Source organism: Poecilia latipinna, unplaced genomic scaffold (genome assembly GCF_001443285.1).
Source record: "Poecilia latipinna isolate Pla-1442-1.1 unplaced genomic scaffold, P_latipinna-1.0 Scaffold1422, whole genome shotgun sequence".
NCBI lineage: Eukaryota > Metazoa > Chordata > Actinopteri > Cyprinodontiformes > Poeciliidae > Poecilia > Poecilia latipinna.
Genome location: NW_015114038.1, coordinates 375,448 through 395,567, shown reverse-complemented (window position 1 = coordinate 395,567; position 20,120 = coordinate 375,448). Strand labels below are relative to the sequence as shown.

Genomic DNA, 20,120 nt, shown 5'->3' with positions numbered 1-20,120 from the left:
ATATATATATATATATATATATATATATATATAGATCCATGTCATTTGTATTTCAGCGGCATGATGCTCCCATCCTCGTATTTCTGTGAGGATTAAGTATTCAGGGTTATTCAATGAAGTTTTACTGAAATGGTTCCACTTCACCACACATGCCATTTCAAGACTCTCAAAACAGAATTTAGTTCAGCTGCATATGTTTTGTTAATTTGTGTAAATGTTTCAATTGCAGTCAGTTTAAGTTCATTATGCTATTACAGTTGGAAAAAGTTGGCCATATGAAAAAGTCTCAGTTCAAATAGTTCGGGGTGACGGTGGAAAGCAACAGCATCTGTTTAACACAACAAAACCTCCAGTTGATCTGCCACAAGTAGTGTTTTGCATGTAAGCAAAAAAAAAAAAAAAAAACGTTTAATTCTACTCTCGCGATCAGAGAATCTTCAGCAACATGTTTGCTTTGTCCTTTGTGACAAATTACACAGAGAACCTTTTTTTCTGCTTTCATTAAAAATTACCTTTCATCTCGTCATGTTTTTGGACGGTACCTCTTTCCTCTTCTCTTTGTTTTTACATCCCCACAGCATCAGAACAGTCCTGCCAACAGGTTCTCCCGCTTGAAATGTGTATCGTAGTAATTTGGGCAAAAGGCCCAACTTACTTTTTGCTTCTTATTTTTCCTTTGATTAATATTCTTTTTCTCACTCTTTCAGTTTAGGTTGGCCATTATGCCACTTTCCCTTTTGAATTATGTTTCTTCTTTTTTTTTTTTGGTTGCTTTATTGCTTAACCTTGCATTAACCTTCTTCATAATGTTCTCCCTGACCTGCCTGGTGGTGTGTTTCTTGGTCCTAATGACCACAGAATACCAATGAATGGTTATTCATTATTGTCACCTCATAACTCCCCATAAGGCCTTCATATAGTAGGTATATTTATATTAAAACCAGATTACACACAGGTGGGACTGAAATTACTACTTAGATGACTTTTTAGGCCAATTGATTGTGTTGGTTTGCGATATCAAAGTAAATGATTCTTTACTAAAAATAGCATGCCACACTTTTAAGATTTGGATTTTTTCAAAGAATTTCGAAAATCACATTCTGCTTTCCCACCATTTTTGCACTATGTTGTGTTGGGGTATGATCTAATATCCCAAAAGTTCAAGAGACATGGCATGGCGTGATGTATCATGTATTAGTGTCCTAATAAAGAAAATCAAACGTGATGTCATAAAAAAAAAAGCTCGTGGAATTTGACATCATGTAGCTATACTTTGCTGGCTGACGTCAGTAGAGGTAGAAAATGCGGGGGGGTGCGCGCGCGTGTGTGCGGGCGAGAGGGGGCGAGAAAGATGGAGGATGGAGTAGGAGGAAGAGGAAGAGGAGGAGGGGATGGGGAGTTCCGACGTGAACGCGCCTGACGGATCCCCGGCGGAGAGGGCAGCGAGAGCGCGCATCCCCGTCCTCCGCTCGTGAAGACACTGCAGGGGAGCCAGATGCCCGACTGCGAGACGCTGCCTGTGGATCCTCATCCCGAATGCCAGAGCAGGCGACACATCTCATCCCACCGCACAGAGGAAGAGGAGGAAGAAATGGAGGAGTGAGATACAATGCTTTTTTTTGTGTGTGTGTGTGTGTGTGATTTCATCTTTCGGGTCCAACTCGCTCCCTCTCTGTTGTTTCGGCGTCTGCTTTAAATGAAGAGCCTCTTTGGACTTGGAGTACCGGGCATCGTTAGAAAAAAGAGAAAAAACCTCCCCGTTATTCCACTGCTGCTGCTTCTGCCGCTGCGGTGCTGCTTATTGTGAATTTGGAATATGTCGTGCGGCTCCCTGCACCAAACCATGGAGATTATATCACGTGGATTTACGCTTTTTTTAAACAAAACTGGACATCTACAGTAACATCGATTTTTTTTTTTTTTTAGTTGATCTTTTTTTTTTTTTATTGCGTTGCCCCTCTTTTTTTGGTTTGTTTTCTGTTCCATTCTTTCATTTGATCTGTGCCTACTTTTATTTTTATTTTTTTATGATTTCATGAATTTAGATTTTCCTTTAACCTTTTGTTTGATTGTTTATTTCCATTTATACTTTCTTCCTTTTTTCCTTTCCTTCTCCTCTTTGGACTGGATGAAGTGGGATGCCTCACGGAGAACATTAGTGGGGCGCAGCAGCAAAACGTGAATGAATAATAGTCCCCTTCTCCGTCTGAGACGTGCCATGGATGGGAAACTTAACTTGTGTCCACGGAACCGATCGGGGAATAGCCTTCTCCTCAAATAACTGCTGCTGACAGCGACCAGGTAACGTGAGCCTATCGGCAAAAAGAGAGATTAAAAAAAAAAAAAAAAAAACTCAACTTTGTCTAGCTGGTGTGTTTATTTACTCTGGTCTGGACGTGCTTATTTTTTGATGTCGCATCCAGCTCGTAGCTTCAGCCTGTTTGGATAGGATTTTCACAAGGAATGAATCGAAGCGTCTGTTATTATTATTATTATTATTATTTTTATCGTTTAGTATGTGATGTGGAAGATGGATCACAGGTGGGTCAGCTGACAGCTCAAATATTCTCAATCCCTGAAGGAGAGAGCAGGGATTGAGCTTTAGGATTCTCGCCTCTAAAACCGACCTGGAACTTTGCGCAGTGGCCACACAGACGCACACAGACGCACACAGTTTCCACTTTCCATTCTAGCGTTTCTAGACGCATTGGCATGCTCACTTTCCCCCCTCATCCGCTTGGAAGACAGAAGAAGGTTGTTGTTTTTTTTAGTTTTCTATATTAATCATATATTTTACTTTTAGTTGGTGAGAACTAATTGTTGGCAGAATGATACATCGTTCGCGGTCTGATTACAACGATTTTTTTTTTTTTCGTGCGCAACTGTGCGCCCGTATGAGTGAGCGGGCGGCTTCCGCCGTTGAATGTTAAAGAGGATGCACGCAAGAGCATGCATGGGGAGAAAAGAGGAGAGATGGAGGGGGGGTGGATGAGGTGGTGGTGGTGGAGGGGGGCGGAGAGGGAGTTCACTGGCAGCGGTTCGTGCAACAGAAAGCCCTTTGAAAGCTGCAACATCGCGGCGGGTTCGTCTGCGCCTGCCGCAGTGCCGCGTCGCGTAGCGCCAAAGCTCCGCTCTTGCCCGTGTGCACGTCGGGCAAAGCTCTCCTCTCCAGAACCGCTCGCCTTCAGGAAAGCGAGCAGGTGGCTCCCGCGTGACGCTGAGCGAGAATGACAACCTGGGACGCGACGGAAAAGGGAGTGCAAAGCAGCCTCCGAGCGTCCTCTCCCTCTGTCTGTTCCTCTCCATGCCATCTGTTGAGCGTGCGGAGCGTGCGCTCCCTTCTTCACGCACCTTTTGATTCAAAACTCCCATCACCTACCACCGTCGAATCTCTGCTACATGTTCACTTTAAAAAAGAAGAAGGGGGGGCGGGGGGGGGGGATGAGTTGCTCAGACTGTAGCGAGGAGCTGGATTGTGTTGTTTCTTTAAAATGCCATCTGTGATAATGTTAAACTTTCTGCCTGAGCTCGTTGTGCGGGAGGCTGTGCAGGACGCACTGATTGGTATGCAGCGACTCGTTCAGTTCAGATGAACAGGTCATCAGAGTCCAGGTTATTTTTTTTATTTTTAAGTACCCATGTGTTGTGAACTATTTCGTGACATTCCCATCACGTGACTGAGTAACACATGGCTGTGAAGTGAAACAAAAGCACGATTTTCAGCATTCAACAACTAAAAATATGTGGCGAGTATATAAGTATTCGGCCAGTGGCGCCTCCAGGAGATTTTGCAAGAGGCGGTTCAAAGCAGACTGAATGTTTTTGGAGGGCAGGCCGGAAACAAAAGACGCTTTTGGAGGTTCATTTAGGTTTTGAGACAAAGCTACGAATGGTAAATGACACAAGCCTTGTAGAGGAACTGCTACCAGTGAGTAGATGTGCAGCGTCAGTTTTCCTCCACACGCCGGCTTTTGCAATGCGTTTAGTTTTGGTTTGGTCTCACATGTTTGCTGCGTCTTCACATAGTGCTTCTCATGGCTTTCTGTCAAAAGTGACCCTGAGCAAAATGTAGTTTTGGCTCCAACACCACAGAGCACTCTTTACAGTGAACTAGGGCGCTACTGAAAGGTATGCTTTGTTTTTGCTCAACCATCATAATGGTCCTTTGATATTGTTTGTCAAATGAACTGATCAAGAGCAAGTTTGACTTATCTTCTACAAAAATTCACTTACAAAAAAAGTCTTTACCCACAAAATATCACAAGAAGCTTCATTAAACATAAAGAACAGTTCTTCAGTTGGCTGCAAAAGCCTTTGCATAACAAAACGCTGGAAGTAAGGCGTGATATGAATAATAAAAACATTCCTAAGTATTTCTTTTTTCCAGAACTGTGCGTGAGCCTTTTTTGGAAAGTAAGGAAAATGTCCTTTTGGGCAAGCCCCCCCCCCCCCCCCACCGCCCTTTGAGGTTGAACAGATTCTGAGCTCACTAACGCTCCAGCATTTTCTGAAAATGATTAACAAGCAAAACTTCCAAGGCTCCTTCAAACACCGAAAAGACAAGATTTTAACAACCCCTGATGATGCAGGAATTTCCAGATTCAGCTTTGTTTAAAGTTGATGGAACCTGCAGGGTCACATTTTGCACCCTTCTGATTCTATAGATGCAACGACACATGCAGGATCCCGGGCTTTTACTGCAGGGAAACGGTTCCAAGTTCAGCACCACGGACAAAGCCCCGAGAAGCAAAAAAACACTTCTACAACGCTGCTCTTTGTTATTAGAGAGTTTGAGCTTGAGTTGTATTAAAGGTGGGTGAGGGTAGGGTGGGGGTTTATTATTCTTTACTCCAGAGAAAGTTAAAAATCCACAATGTACCGATAGACAATAAAGTACAGGCTAGTTGTTTTTTTGTTATCCATCAAGGCCATGATATGCAGCTGATGCAGCACATCTTTCAGGTCCTGTGGGTTGTGAGATTGGACCCGTTTGTCCCCCACATCTCGTCAAACCTGTGATCAGATTAAGGTCTGGGGAAAACTGGAAGCCAACCGGTGAACTCCTCAAACGTGTTGTGCACCTCAAACCGTTCCTGGATCAATTTCTTCTTTTTTTTTTTTTTTTTGAAGTGCTTTTATTAAGCACTAATAATGTGCTTAATAACTAAAGTAGCACCAACATAAGCTGCGTTTCCATTAACCACAAAACTGCGCAAATTGAAATGACGAAAATAAATTTGCTTAATGGAAACAAATGATGGCAAGACTTTATTTGAAGGGGTAAACATGACACAACGGTCATGAACATGAAGGAGCACTTAATGAATGTTTATGACTGTTGTCATGGAGTGTCATTTGGAAAATGACACTTTTAATGCAAAGTTGCATTAAAAGTCCATTAAAAGCGCCAACTTTGGATTAACGGTGTCATTATTTACCATATAATGCAAAGTTGACTGCTTTAACTTTTTAACTAAGTCACGTGATCAACAGCCGGTTGTTGCTATTGTCAAAATCCCATGAAGAAGACGGCAGGAAGTAGTTTTCCTTGTAGTTTGTAGTTTGTCTTTGTCCTTCTAGAACAATGTGCAGCTGACTCCACCAGAGCTCTCACACAGCACGGCACAGTTCATAAAAAGTCCTGTTGTCATTTGAACGTGTTGAATCTGCAGCTCGTCCATAAACTCGCCAACTACAATTTGAACCAAAACGCTGCATGCGTCGCTCCAACGCCAAACATTTCCTCTGATGGCTGATAGATAATGAGCGTTTTGGTTAAATTATGAAAATAATGTCGTGTATCTGTTTATCTCCACCGCTGCCATGATTTTTAGTGACTTATCACTTGCACTAGGTTTTCAGACCTTTCGTGATGGAAACGCAGCTGCAGCTGGGAAGGTTTCCCATTAGAACATTGCCCACAATAATTACCTTCACCGTTCTTTTCTTCTTCTATCACCAAACTGTTGTCTAAAATATCCAACGCACTAAAATGTGCAATGCTGCAAAAAAATAGCATTAGTCACTACACACGTCAGTGGTTTTAAACATATCCTTAGTAAAATGGATAGAAGTTTGCCAAACATTTTGCAGAAAAGAGTGGATTCTGACGCACCTATTGAGCGACAAACATTTTAGTCTAACAATTATAACTTCTCACGAGCAATTTTATACCGTGTTCCCACGTAATTAGTTGTTAGTCTGAATGAGTGAAAAAAAAACATGAAAGTTGAACAGAGAAAGCCTCTTTGAGTGTAAATCCCCATTTAAGTAGTGGGAATTATTGGACGGTTCTTTAGCATGAATTACACCATGTGGCATCTTGGCAGGTGCAAAGCCTTTCATGAGAGCAGCGTTTCCCTCTGATGAATTTGTGTATTCTATGCCAAACTGGTTGCAGACGTTGCCCACAGTGATCTCCAGAGAGTTCTTCAGGTTTTTTTTTGTTTTGTTTTTTTTTTTTTTGGAAGAGCAGTTTTTATGCATTCTAATTTTCTTCTTCAAGTTTCCACCAAGGTCCAAAATGAAAATGGAGCACTTCACATTCGCAACTTTAGCTAGCTTCTTGATGGCCTGCAACGTAAGCCACTTTAACTTGTCGTAAGGAATAGCCTGTGCAGGCTCAAGGTTGCAAACGGCCATAAGCAGAAATTAATTAAATCATGAAAACATGATGATTTTTTTTTTCTGTGTATTTGTAAAACTCTTGAAAAAGCATTGCCTATAAATCCAAGTCCTCAAAAAAAATGAAATGGTTTCAATTTTTAAACTCAGTGGAATTTAGGTAAATTAAGTTATGAAGTTAGCTGAGCATGTGGAGGGCAGGACTAAATAAAGACAGATGATTCCCTGTGGTGACTCCTGAAGGGAAAAGCCAAAGCAGCAGTAGAAGAAGGTTGTAAAAAAAAAAAAAAAAAAAATCTGTAGCACTTGTTGCACATAAATTGCTGCTTGCTCCTTAATTGTTAGTATTATTCGTTTCATTTTAAATGTAAAGAAAGAGAATTTTAAGTGTCGTGCATTACTGTAAAAAATATCACGGAAGCTTGGCAAATGAAATGAAACGGACTGTAGACTAAAACCCAGCAGGAGGGTCAAAGAGGGCTGCGGAGTGGCTGTGTTATCACTGCGCCATCATCTCAGCAGCTGCTGGGACCGCAACACATATGACAGTGTGGCACATATCAGCTGAAGATATATTAAAATGAGCCAGCTCTATGGCAGTTTTATAAGGCCCGCAAATGTGATACTAATAACATCTTCAATATCCACCCACATGTCACAGACCAATGCTGGCACTGAATTGTTTTTTTTTTGTTTTTTTTTCTCATCCCTCCTCCTCCATTGCGTCTCCCACTGACTTTTCCCCCATAACCTCTTCCTCACCTGCATCTCTTCCTCTTTTTTTCTTTTTCTTTTTTTTTTTTTCCTTCCACATCTCATTTTGGCTCAAGTGTTTTGTATGAAGTGCACTCATCAGCACACACACATGGCAGGAGGGAGGAATCCCAGTACAAAAAAAAAAAAATGTGGCGGTGGGGAGTCAAGCTGTGTGTATGCACACACACGGGCTGTTTAACTAGTGCATATGTACTAAGAGCCAGGCGACAGCTTGGTCCTGCCTGGATCACTGCGCGCTCGCTGCGCCATTGTTCCTCTGACACCCCTCTCTTACATGTGCAAAAACACATTTCCTCCCTACCACCGTTCCCTCCCTAACAAGCTCATCTTTAGCCTCCATTTTCTCCTCCTCCTTTTTATGCCCCACACACCAATTGTGTCTGTTGTGTCAGTAAATTTTAAAAGGATGCTTCTTTTCTGATGTCGGGATTGACAGGGGAAAAGTCATCGTGCTCACTCAAACGTTCCCAACATTTGGTTGCTTTGCGGCCACAAACTTCCACGTATATTATTGGTGTTTTATGTGAGACAACAAAAAAGTGCAGAATAATGGTCAAGTGGAAGAAAGAATGTTTTCAAATTGCTTAACAATTGGAAATTTGGTAGCCGGTGAGAGTTGATAGAAAGAAAAAAAAAAGTATCGGAACAACAAAGCTAACCAAACAACCTCAGCTACAATTGAACAGTTTTTATTAAAGCAGTTGTTCAGGCAAAGTTAAAACGTAAATGCAAATGCAGATGTTATTTGAAATGAAAATTTATTTTCCAAAGTAACTTTTCAGATTTTTTTTTTTAATAGACATTTAAAGAACATTTCATATGATTTCCTTTATTTTATTTGCTAAAGAGGGCCATTGTGCTTTGATGAATTTGAGAACACAAATGAAAATGCACCCAATTACAGCTGGAGCTGATTTCCATTGTGTGTTTCCCTGCCAGCTGGTACAATTTGAATGATTGAAAATAATAAACTAAAAATGTTTTTATAAATAAATGAATAAAAAAGGGAAGTAAATATCAAGATAAAATATACCAAAGAAGAAGAAATAGAGTAAAAGCAACATTCTGGGCTGCTTGTCAAATTTCATTTGCACAATGTTACAATCTTATACGGAAACCGAGGACCCGATACGAACATAAATTTACACATCAACACAAGTGTGTGTGTCTGCGAATGAGATATTCATACACATGGTACGTGTGTACATGAGGCACATGCAACGAATTCACACACATCGGAGCATATCTCCGATATTACAAACAATTTTATTTGAAATAGTTTTACTAACTATTTTTGCTACCACTTCACAACTATGCACCGCATTTTGTTGGTTTATCACATAAAATACCAAGAAAACACACTGGTGTGTGTGTGTGTGTGTGTGGCCGTCATATGAAGAAGTGTGGAAACATTCCAGTGATGTCTATACTTTTAATTTTCTTTTAATTCCACAAATGTACAGGCTTTGATATACAGCCGTAGCTGGGATTCGTGTATTATTATTATTATTATTAGGGCAGGGGCATCTCCTTCTATTATTGTGGTTGACTGCGTTAGTTCAAGTAACACGCACTGACAGATAGGCTTCAGAGTTCTCCTCTCCACATCCAGATGATCTGCTGTCAGCTTTCTGCAAATCAGCGATCACAGACCCAGGTCACTAGATAGCAACAGAGCGAGGGGAAGTCGGGGGGGAAAAATTTAGGTCACACAGGGTTGAAGGAGAGGTCAGAGATGAATTGAATAAAAGAATTCTCATCTCTCTTTTTGGTTTCATATGTTGTCTCCCCCCCCCACCTCCCTATTCATATGCTGTGCCATGCTCCATTTGGAGCCACAGATGCCTCTATCACTAGGGCGGTATTCATTTGGCATGGCCCCGGGTGACTGTGTCAATATTTGCAATGAGTCCCATTTTGGTTCGGGGCGGCTCTATAAGCATGACTGGGCACGGTTCGACACTGGCCATGAAGAAAAGTTAACAGGAAACAAGAAAAACACTTATCAAAAGCCCCGTAGACCTGCTTTGTGCAATAATTAAGTCTTTTTGGCAAGAAAAACAAAAGGACAGGGGCTTCTGTCGAAGTATATAGGTCGAGGCTGCCAGTGGGGCGGCGGGCGCGGGGAGTGGAAGTACACAAAACAAATTAATTGTCTGGAATTGCTGAGATAATTCAAATCTCTGATTAATATCGATCGTGCGCAGGATAAAAAACTGCCACAATACAAGCACGGAGAACAGTTAATTCATTGAGCTTTTTTTTTTTTTTTTTCCTTCCCTCTGTTAATAAGTCTCTTTGTGCAAAGATGAACGAGAAGACTTAGCTGGGCAATGACTGTGCAATTTGAGATTGTTACTTCATGTGCTGCAAGCTGTGCAGCCTTGCGAATGGGAGGAGGGAGCTCCTAGCCGGTGACTGACTGCGTCCCCACAGTCATATTTGCTTTTTTTTTTTTTTTTTTTTTTTCATGTAATGTTTTTCATAATGCGTGGTCCTGCGGGGTTGAAAAAGAGCAGGAGCTGGCAGATTGTATTGATTCAGAGCATCTAAAGCCGTTGTTTTATGGGGCCATACAGACGGGGCCTGAGAGGATTCTTGAAGTTAACGTGTTTTCATGATTGCTTTTTCTCGGCAACCGATAGGACAAGCGTTTCCTCTTCATTCAAAGCCCACCTTTATGACTTTCCTAAAGCTCTCCTTCATTTCACACCTTTGCCTTTTTCAATACCAATATGTTACACCTTGTTCTTCTCTTCTTTTTGATTATTCCTGTTATCTACTCTGAAACATCCACAGTCTCCCTCTCTCTCTCTCTTTGTTTTGTACATGAACACACACAGCATACCCCATTTCACTTGAGAGAAAGCCAAGCAGCAAGCTCCACTACTTAATGTAAGGGGGGGGGGGGCTGAAAACTCATCTGCTTTAGCAGTCTGGCCTCATTCGTCGGCAAAGTGCCCCTACTGTCACATTCATTTGGCCCCTATTTCTGTGCTTTATGGGGAAGGAAGCTTTGACTTTGCAGGTCAAAAAGCAAAAGGTTGTTCTCTGCCAAAGCAGATGGAAGGAGTCGAAAGTCCTTCGTGGTGCGATTACATATGTGCAAGAGTTTTCTGTTTTAGATGCTAAAACAGCTGCAGGATTCTCACTGGCTTTGCAGGCGGTAGCATCAGTTTGGGGGTCTTGCGAGGCTTTAGGATGGGTTAATGACCTCACCTATGAAACTTCTTTTACCTGTTCTGTTCATTCTCCATATCAATCTGTTCATCCATCCACCCGTTTTCTATCCCTCACTGTGTTTAGTTCAATCACAAGCCCAAAATGAGGTAAATTTGAGTCTGGCTAAAATGAAAGATGTTGTTTTGTTTCAGTCATTTACTTTGTAAAAGTGCTAGGCATTTCAGTTGCAATTAAGTTGCATTTTTGTAACCCAGAATAGTAATAGTCAGAAGCTAAGATTCCAAAAAACAAAACTAATTTATGCGTGTTTTATTTTTTTGTTTGTTTTTTTCCAACAAAAACATTTTCTATTTTTTTTTTTATCCTGGCATCCTCACACTCATCTTTATTAAAGAACTAACGGGGGGGGGGGAAGCAAAAGTAAGAACTGGTGTTTCTTTTAAATAAGGGCATCTCATCTCCCCAGGCTGTTGCTGTGGATAAACTGTGTTCTTGGAATGTGCTCAGCTTGCCTGTTTGAATAAAAGTTGAGAGAAAAGTAATATCACAGACATTTGGAGGTAAGAAACCAATGAAAGGTTTTCTCCTTTCATCGGTTCACTGCAAAGCCATTGGCAGAATGTGGTGCATGTGCCTGATATGTGTTTATGTGTGTGTGAGTAGTATGTGCTTGTCAGTGGGGACAGGGGGCGAGAGGGGAAAAAAAATGCTCTGCAGGTCTAGAGGCTTGTCAGGACTGCTGCTTGTGTATTTATGGAATAAGAAAAGGGGGACAGGTGGAAATCCATCCCAGAGAGATGCTGGAGTGTCTCCCAACCCGACAGGCCTGTACGCCTACAGTACAAAGCTGGCAGAGACGATATGTCTTTGCCCGTAAATACCCGTTGCCATGCTTTACCTCGTGTTTCTGAATGACACGACCTGAGGCTGATCAAGATGGATTTTGTGTCTTCTGGCTCTCTTTGCAAGTTCATGAACTAGCTTAAAAGCTGCATACACCTTTTTTATTTATTTATTTATTTTTTTTTTTACTTGTATTTATTACAAGCAATTTCGCGATTTGCACAAATGGTATGCTTTAAAAATACAAACCCAGTATGGGTTACTTTTGCGAACCCAGTCTGTGTTGTCCAAGCGCCATTGCGTTGGGACTTTGATAAATTGCACTTTGAAAATGTTAACATTGTATTGAACCATCTACGTCTTTGAGCTTGGAAGCCATAAAAAGCTTGGAAACTTTTGGAGCGCCATGTTATCCAACTTGAATACAACCTTCAGCGGTCCGACACATTTAGTTGGTGGGCTGGTTGTTTGCACAAAGAAGCGGAGAGCTGCTTTTGAAGTCGGGTCGAGCTCAACCTTACAGAAAACACATCGTTCTCCTCACAACGAGCTCTGTGTTTGTCACTTCAAAACTTATTCATGAGCGAAACATAGATCTAAAACTTAAGTAAAGTTTTTGTGGCTTGTGTTGTTGCTGAAGCAAAACGCTACTGCGATGCTTTCGCTGTTTCTACAAGTCATCCGGAGCACGATGACTTTCGTTTTATTTTCAGAAAGGGATTTGGTTTGTACTCTGTCATAAAGAAAACACTTAGATATGAGTGAGCGAATACTTGTTAAGCAGCAGCCCTCTTAACTTTTGATACATTATTTTACACAGCCCATAGAAAGTGGTGTTCTCACCGATGGCCAAAACCCAAGGCATTTAATTACCTTTTATTTAATGCCCCTTGTTGAGAACGCTGTTGGTGGATCACCCAACCGGGGTGGCTATTAGATTTTGCAACCACATCGGCGTGTTAGGGTGGCAGATAGTAATTCTTAAAACCAGCAACAATAAAAGGACAAACTAGCTTTAGCTGTGCAGCTTTTAAAGTTCTAAAACTAAATTACTGCACTTAGTGGCAGGACTCCAATTTTTATGGGGAAAAAAAAAGGGTCTTTCAGAGCTCGACTGTCATCCTATCATTGATACGTTGTCTAATTTAGTTTCCCCACTAAACACCCTGACCGGAGGTAGCCCTCGGCCTGCATTTTCAGCAATTAGACTGAAAGATGAAATGAGAAGGTTGCATAGGCCAGCTATGTAATTAAACTTGGAATGAGAGGCCATGCTGCTCCTATGATGTAATGCTCCTCTCACCCCCACACCGTTTCCAGGCACTGGTTCAGTGGTCAAAGAATATGCTCTTCGTCACCGGTTTACCTTTGCTGTCAGCGTGTTCAGTGTGCACCAATAGGCTCATACACACACACATTCATTGTTAAGTTGTTTGAGATCAATATAAATTAGTCGGATTAGAACAGCGAGGTTCCACAGCCATTGGAGCAAGTTCTGAAAACGAGTCAACGTACAGTACGAAAGTCCGTAAACGTCGCAGACGTCACAGTTTCAAGAAGGGAAACCTTAACATGCCTCACCCTATAGCAGCTCTTTCTAGCTCCCTGTGATCCGTTTGAGACTATACAACATATGGCCAAGCAAGATGGGCTATATATGCAGTCCCTTAAGGGAGTCAAGGGCAAGAGTGCCTAACCTAGTGAAAGTACACAAAGCGATGCTAGCGAGAATCCTGTTCATCCTGTAGGACTCTCTGCCGGATCAACAGGATCACAGGCGTTAGGCAGAAGAAGGCCCTTGAGGATATGAGAGTGCAAGCAGAGCGATGACTCTTACGGTTTTGACTCTGAAAAGTCGTGAAGACAGAGACACTTAAGACGTTCGAGTCTGACTCATTGCATTGTTTGTGGTACACAAGCTTCTGATAAACACTTAAGAAATAAGTAACACAAATAATATAAGGAAACTGCACTTTAGTGTTTGTGTATGACGTTAATAACGTAGACATCTGTCAAGCTCTGCTTTGTTTACCTTCAGTCAAATTAATGGGGAATTTGTTGGTCATATCATGTTTGATTTGTACTGAACAAATTCAGTCATGCGTACAGCTTTGGTTTTTATGGCTCGGTTTGCAGTAAATACAGAAAAGACAGAGTGAAAACTGCTGCTTATTGATAAAATACAAAAGTTGTATTTATCCGCCTAGCATTTATTGGGGATGCTGAAAAATATCACGATAGTGCAATTTGCAGGCAGAAATTATGAGACATCACAGGTTCATGCGGAAGCCTTTTTCTTTGGAAGATATATTCTTTTTCAATGTACTTCACTTAAAGCACAGCATTTTTTTTTTTTTTTACATGTTTTATCCCTCATAAAGCAACAGTACTGGATTATAAAAATGTGTTCTTGCAGAGCAGATGGTACAATTAGAGATAAAAGCTTTCCATGTGTGCCGAGGATTAAAACGTTGTTTTATCCATTTAAAAACAAAACCCTAATGCATCTGTGTGACACATGATATTGGTTTTCTTAGTATACAACACTAGGGGTTTATCACAAATTCTATTGCAGACATTTGTTTGTACATTTTGTCCCAGGCAAAGTTAAATGTGCACTTTTTTTTTTCTTCTTTTTTGCTACTCAACTTCCCTACAATCTGGTGTGTCTACAGAGTAATTATGTATAAACTCCCCTCATTGCAATCCAGAATATGCAGATAAATAATTGTGAATGTTCTGGGTATGTGGTGCGCCTGTTATCAGCAGACAGAAAATTATGTTGGCAAACAGGAAGCATGTTGAGGTGTGTTGAGTAGCCAGAATTTGTACTGAAGTAAGAATTGCATTATTACTCGAGCGGAATTGGCTCTTATGGTGAAATAAAACTACTCATGTGCTATAGCCAGTTTTTTAGATGTACTATGCATTAAAAGATTGCAGTTCCTTTTTCTGTTTTGTCACGAGAAACACAAATATAAGCAAGAGTTAAGAATGGCATCTTGAATATTCCTGTGTACTGACCTTGACTGCATGAAGCTGGATGATGTTACAATTAAGTAATTTGGTTACTTACTTGCAGCGCACATTCATATTCATATTGAAAAGTCATAAACAAACGATGTTGATTATTCACACACACAAATATGTTTTTAACCCTTTGTTTGTGTTCATTGTGATGATTTTCCACCTTCATCATTTAACATTGGACTATTACATCAGACCAATATTAAGAAAATACTGAGAGTTTTCAAACACAGAAACACGCGCTTCATCAAACGTATGTTTGATGTCTGCTTAATGCTTATTTTTAAAAGGTAGAGTTAATCTGACAAGTGGGGCTTATTGAAACACATGTTCTAATTTATTGAATATGACTATAGGTGCCGTCTTAGAGTTCAGAGCCTCGTATATTTTTGGATATGTCCAACAAGTGTGTTTCAGTCTGTTTTTGTCTAACGGTAACATTGCTTTGACTATAGTGTCAAATACTGTATCCAATTTACCTTAAACTTTGGGCCTTGTTTTTATCCGCCATAGTGACACGGGACATATATGGGATATCATGGCTGGTTATTGATGCGATTTTTTATCAAAGCCTTTTCTTGTTGGCGATGATGCAACTCCTCACAGCTGTGTGATATGCTTACCATAACACAACTATTCCCAGCTTCTTGCTTATAGGAACTAAATTCTTTAACCATCTTATTCATGCAGATTGATATTCAGTGTATTAATGTAGCAAATTGTCAAGAAAGCATAAGATTTTTAAACAAGAAGCTATAAAGGATATAAAAGTTACTTCCACCCATCTTGCTAAGAGCTTGATTTAAAATATATTACCAATTTCTAACTTGACAGTGTGACGCTATAATCCTATTTATTGGACGTAGCTGACTTACCAGCATGATCTCTCACTTAATCTCCTGTCTAATGCATATAGAGCTTTTTAGCAAGCTTGCAGGTGGTTACCGCACAGACATTAAAATCAGCTGTTGGCGCCTTTCAGCTTAGTCTTTGTGTGCTCTGGTAAAGGAAATCCCTGGTGATGCTTAGATAGGTTTAATTTCTCGCAGCCTGACAGTGTTTTAATTCCCCCCGCGATTCTGGTATCATATCAGGCAAATCTCCCCTCTCCACACCATCAGCACCTTTTTCCCGGACCCAATTTAGCTGGCGATCCTAAAACTAGCACACTTGAAACCGCTGGGATTCGGGAAGGGGTCTCTTTGTGGAATAGCACCCTTCTACCTTCAAGGAACAGACCGTCTCCGAAAGAAATTAAGTGCTGTCAATCTATCTCAATCACCAGGGGAACGGAGCACGAGCAAGCCTCTAAATGGAGATGTGTTCCCCCCCCCACCCCTCTCTGTCTGCAAGGATGTATTCTTTTGAAATGGAGCAGAAATTTTGCATTCATTTCATGCATGTTAAACATGAAAGTGGACTGGCAAGATGCCTATCCCATTGGATTTGTTGACATTTAGAATGCACTTTTTTTAAAAGATATTTTAAGATGTATCTCCTGTTTGAAAACATCTTTCTCTTTGTTTGGAGACAGTATTGCTTAAAAAGGACGGTCATCACTCTTTTTTTTTTTTTTTTTCAAAAAACACTTTCAGGATTTGCAATATTTTCGGACCCCTACGATTATCTGTACTGCTGCTGATCATTCCTGAAGCGTAATTGTTGTTTAAATCTAACAGAGCGTCATAAAACTGCAGCTTTTCAGGTTCTTTCCTCAACTTAAGCTAATGCACAGGTAATTTAGTCACTTTGCACCTTTAAAATGCTTTTTAAAGGCCCAAACCATAAAAAAAAGTGTTTGTAAGGGTGTAAAAAGAAGAATGTTAAACTCCTCTTTGTTCTTTAAGACCTTTAGCTTCTCATCAGTTCAGAGCTTAAGACCTCCCAAAACTTTTGGATGAAAGGTAAAATGTCTTCAAGAGTAAAGTTCAGTTTCCTTCGCCATTGCCTTGGTTCGATAGAATCTAGATCAACCAGTATGAGGAGAAAACAGACAAAGTTTGCTGAAGCATAGCTGTAATACTAACCTGAGCTGATTACACAACTCAAGAGCTCAACATGTGAGGCCACAGTGTTTAGTTCAGGGAACAGTTTGACTACTTTTGTCTGCGTTGGTGAGCGTTGGTTTACTGGAAAAGCAGTGGGCCTGACTGTGAGCTGTCGTCAGACGTCAGACAGAAGTTGATGTGACGAGAAGAAGGCCAGTGGCATTATTAACCCCTCACTAAGCCGAGAAGACCAGGCAATTACGACCAGTCATATGGTTCTCAAGCCGCCCGAGGGAAATGGCTGCAGTGCACAGAAACGGGGTGTCAGACGTAGGAGATCTTTTACTCGAGGGGTAATTACAACTTATCAACTTATACTTGTCAAAGTAATTGCTGATAGCAGAAACCAAAGTGTCACTGCTAAAACAGCAGTCACATCCCAGTTAATGAACCTTTCACACATCATAATCTGTTGATTTAGTTTCGTCTGTATGCGTAATAGAAAAATAATTAATTGCACAGAGGAACATCGCTTTGTGACATTTGATGATACCATTATAGGCTACGGCAAAAAAATAGATGTGTAAGCCATAGTTTAACTTGAGGCTTTGATTTGTCTCGAACACCACATGAAATTTTCTGATTGAGCGCAACGAAAGATTTGTTGTCACTGAAAGTTGAAAACTGTACAATTTGTGCATTTAAGAGGCGTCTTTTAAATTCACAAAGTAATTTCTAAGCAGCCGCTATACCCTGTTTAGCCATGTAAGCGTTTCATCGTCGCCCTTTGAGTATTTTGGTCAAGTCCAAAATGTGGTTAGCACTTCCCAAGAAAACATTTCCAAGCTGGACTCAAGCACACTGAGGCCGTCTCAGTTTGAGTTCTGAGAGGGCCGAGGTGGTGGCAGTCTCAGAACCGCCTGATTTTTAAAGGGGTTGGCGAGTGTTTAAGACTCAAGGTTGTGATGGCAGATAATCTGTGCAGCTGGTTGGCTAGAGGATGTGTGACAAACACACCGGGACTGCCTTTGGTGTATTGATTCTTGCCATTAACCTTCACTTGAACGGGTCTGTTCTGAGGTGCATCAACACGGAGCAGATCACTGAGCTTGAGGAATGGGTGCCTTGTACAGCTAACGAAAAAAACAAAAAGGAGACAAGCCATTAGGAGCTGTGAGTTGTGCAGTCCTTAACTGTGCATTTGTGCAACCAATGTGCTTAAAGGGTGATATACAAAACGCATTAATCCAATTTATTCTGGGTTACATAATAAGACATTAAACACCAATCAACCACAAAAGTAGCCACACAAAACAAATTTAAACCTCTATGAACTATAAAAAGAGTAGAAATGTAAAAAGCTTTTTTTCCCCCCTCCCAGTTTAAAATGTAAACTGCAGCCATTTTCAGAGAGGAAAGGTTTTCATTCAGGTTCCAACTGATGTTTACATCGGGATCAGGGCTGCTGTAAAAATCTCGGCTCTGTGCATTTGAATAAAACATTACTATTATCATGCCTTTTTATGTATCCCGTCTTTTCTGCAACATCTTTTGCAGCAGCCACGGTTCCTGCTTCCCCTCTTCATTGCTGCTACTGTCTTGTCAGTCCACCCACGCCACCTCTCTTCTCCTTTTCTTCTATTCCAGAGTGTTAAGGCACTGAACGTGGCCCAACTTGCTCACTATATCTGATCTAATCGATACCTATTTCTCTCTCCAACACTTTTTCTATTCTTTCCCTCTCATTTCTAACTGGAGTTAGCCGTGGTAGGATGATTGGAAAGTGATACATCCACTGGGTCTGTCTTATCTGTGTAAGACAGATAGATTAGCAAGGGAGAGGTGTAGGATCAGTGAGAGGAGTTAGCTTTACTGCTCTGCAATAAGGCGGAAGCACATCCATCGGCGCAGCACACTCGGTGGAAGCCAACCCGAAGCTTACTGGATTCACTTTTTACTGTAACGTAACTCCTCTTTTTTTTTTTTTTTTTCCAATCCTGTGTTCAATGTTCAGATGAACAACAATGGAACAGATGAGACATCGTTCAACAAGCCATAACCAATCAGCGACGTCTTTCATATTAATTCCTTTGCTGACCTTAAAAACTTTCATGTTCTAATTTATTTCCAACCTCAGTGAGAGCTTAATCTTCCCCTTAACCTGTTAATTGTGCCTTTTGTCTCTCTAGGTGAATAAACATTCGACCTTCAGTCTGGAAGAATGTGGTTACATAAGAATGAAGGATACGGAGGCAAGCTTTTTTTTTGTTTTGTTTTTTGCTTGGACATGAGGGTGGGTGGTGGGTCCTTCTGCTGTTTTCCAAACTATAGTGTCAAACTTCTTTTTTTTCTTTCAAATAAACCTTGTGATATGTGCTACACACACAAAAAAACAAAAAAACATTTTTAATCTCATCAATGGTGACAAGCTTTGTGTAGTGACTGAAAGCACAAGCCGATAAAATTAGTTTGTTTCTGCTGGGTTTTCTGGCATTCAAAATCATTGCTGGTTGTAGGTACGCGGATGTGCTTTATTACTTTCTTGCTACCCAAACCTTCTCAACTTGTACACTGAAGTACTGATGTAAAATGAGTGATTTATAAAATATAGTATAAAAGCACATTATTTTTAACTGGGTTAAAATTTCGTACTTTATTCTATTAAACTGCTGTACAATCCAGGAAAGGTATTTGCCAATGTGCCAGATTTCAGTGCATATTTTAACTTACTCCGACTGTCATAAATAATTTTGTCACTTTGTATTTCCTATTCATTTTTGCCAAGCCGCGTTTCCTGGCTTGCCAGATTCAGTCATCACATATTTATTAGAAGCAGGTAAAAGTTCTTAAGACATGGTTCTGGAAAAAAAAATAAAAAATTCTTTATCCACTTGTCCTTTTTATGGATTTTATCTGTGTTGGCACTCGTGCTCCCCATCGGAGGAGCCCTTTTTAAAGAGCTAATGATATCAGTGAGGCATCCACTCAATCAAGGCTGATCCTTGGTAACTAAGCAGAACCAACAAATCCCCTTTGCTTGATCTGGATCTTTATTGACACCCTCTTTCATGCTGTTTTTTCAAAAACAAGCCCTACGTTGAACGGATTTGTAGCCTTTCAGGATCGCAGACTCGTGTTATTTTCCCCGGTATGTAATGAATCGTGAATGTCTGTTATGGTTGTGATTTTAAATGAAATGAATGTTCTTTTCTCTGTGTCGTTTTTTTTGTTCATCTGTCACTAAACCGCATGATTTTCTGTAGTTTATTATGGCCTTCTTGGGTCTGATATGAACCCACAGAAGCAAAAAAAGGAAAAAAAAAAGAAAAACTCAGTTTAATGAGACATGTATTAATGCAGTTGCTAACCTCTAAAGGTCTGTGTCCATCAAAATCAAGTCAGTGAGGCATTGTTCTTTCTCTGTAATGTAGGCTTTATAAAATATAATTTGTGGAATGACTCTCGTAGCGCCTGCTGGACTACACTGTAAAAAAAAAAAAAGTCTCTAATTTCCGGTAAAATCCCGGCTGCTGTGGTTGCCAGAATTTTACACTATTTATACGGTATAATTCTTTTTTTTTTTTTTTTTTTTTTTTTTTTAAAAAAAAGGTTTTTTTGGCCTTGGGGGGCTTTTTTTTTTAGCACCACGAACGGAAAGGGGGGAAAAGGAGAGGGGGA

General features: G+C 40.6%; 1 protein-coding gene across 1 annotated transcript in view; it reads left to right on the top strand.

The window, feature by feature from the left end:
* The first annotated feature begins 1,384 nt into the window (after positions 1-1,384).
* adgrb2 (adhesion G protein-coupled receptor B2) overlaps positions 1,385-20,120 on the top strand; it is a 315,878-nt gene continuing 297,142 nt past the window's right edge. Inside the window, exon 1 of the mRNA XM_015056969.1 lies at positions 1,385-1,599. Within this exon, the coding sequence (XP_014912455.1) occupies positions 1,537-1,599 (63 nt within the window). The 5' untranslated portion in view covers positions 1,385-1,536. The remainder of the gene's footprint in view (positions 1,600-20,120) is intronic.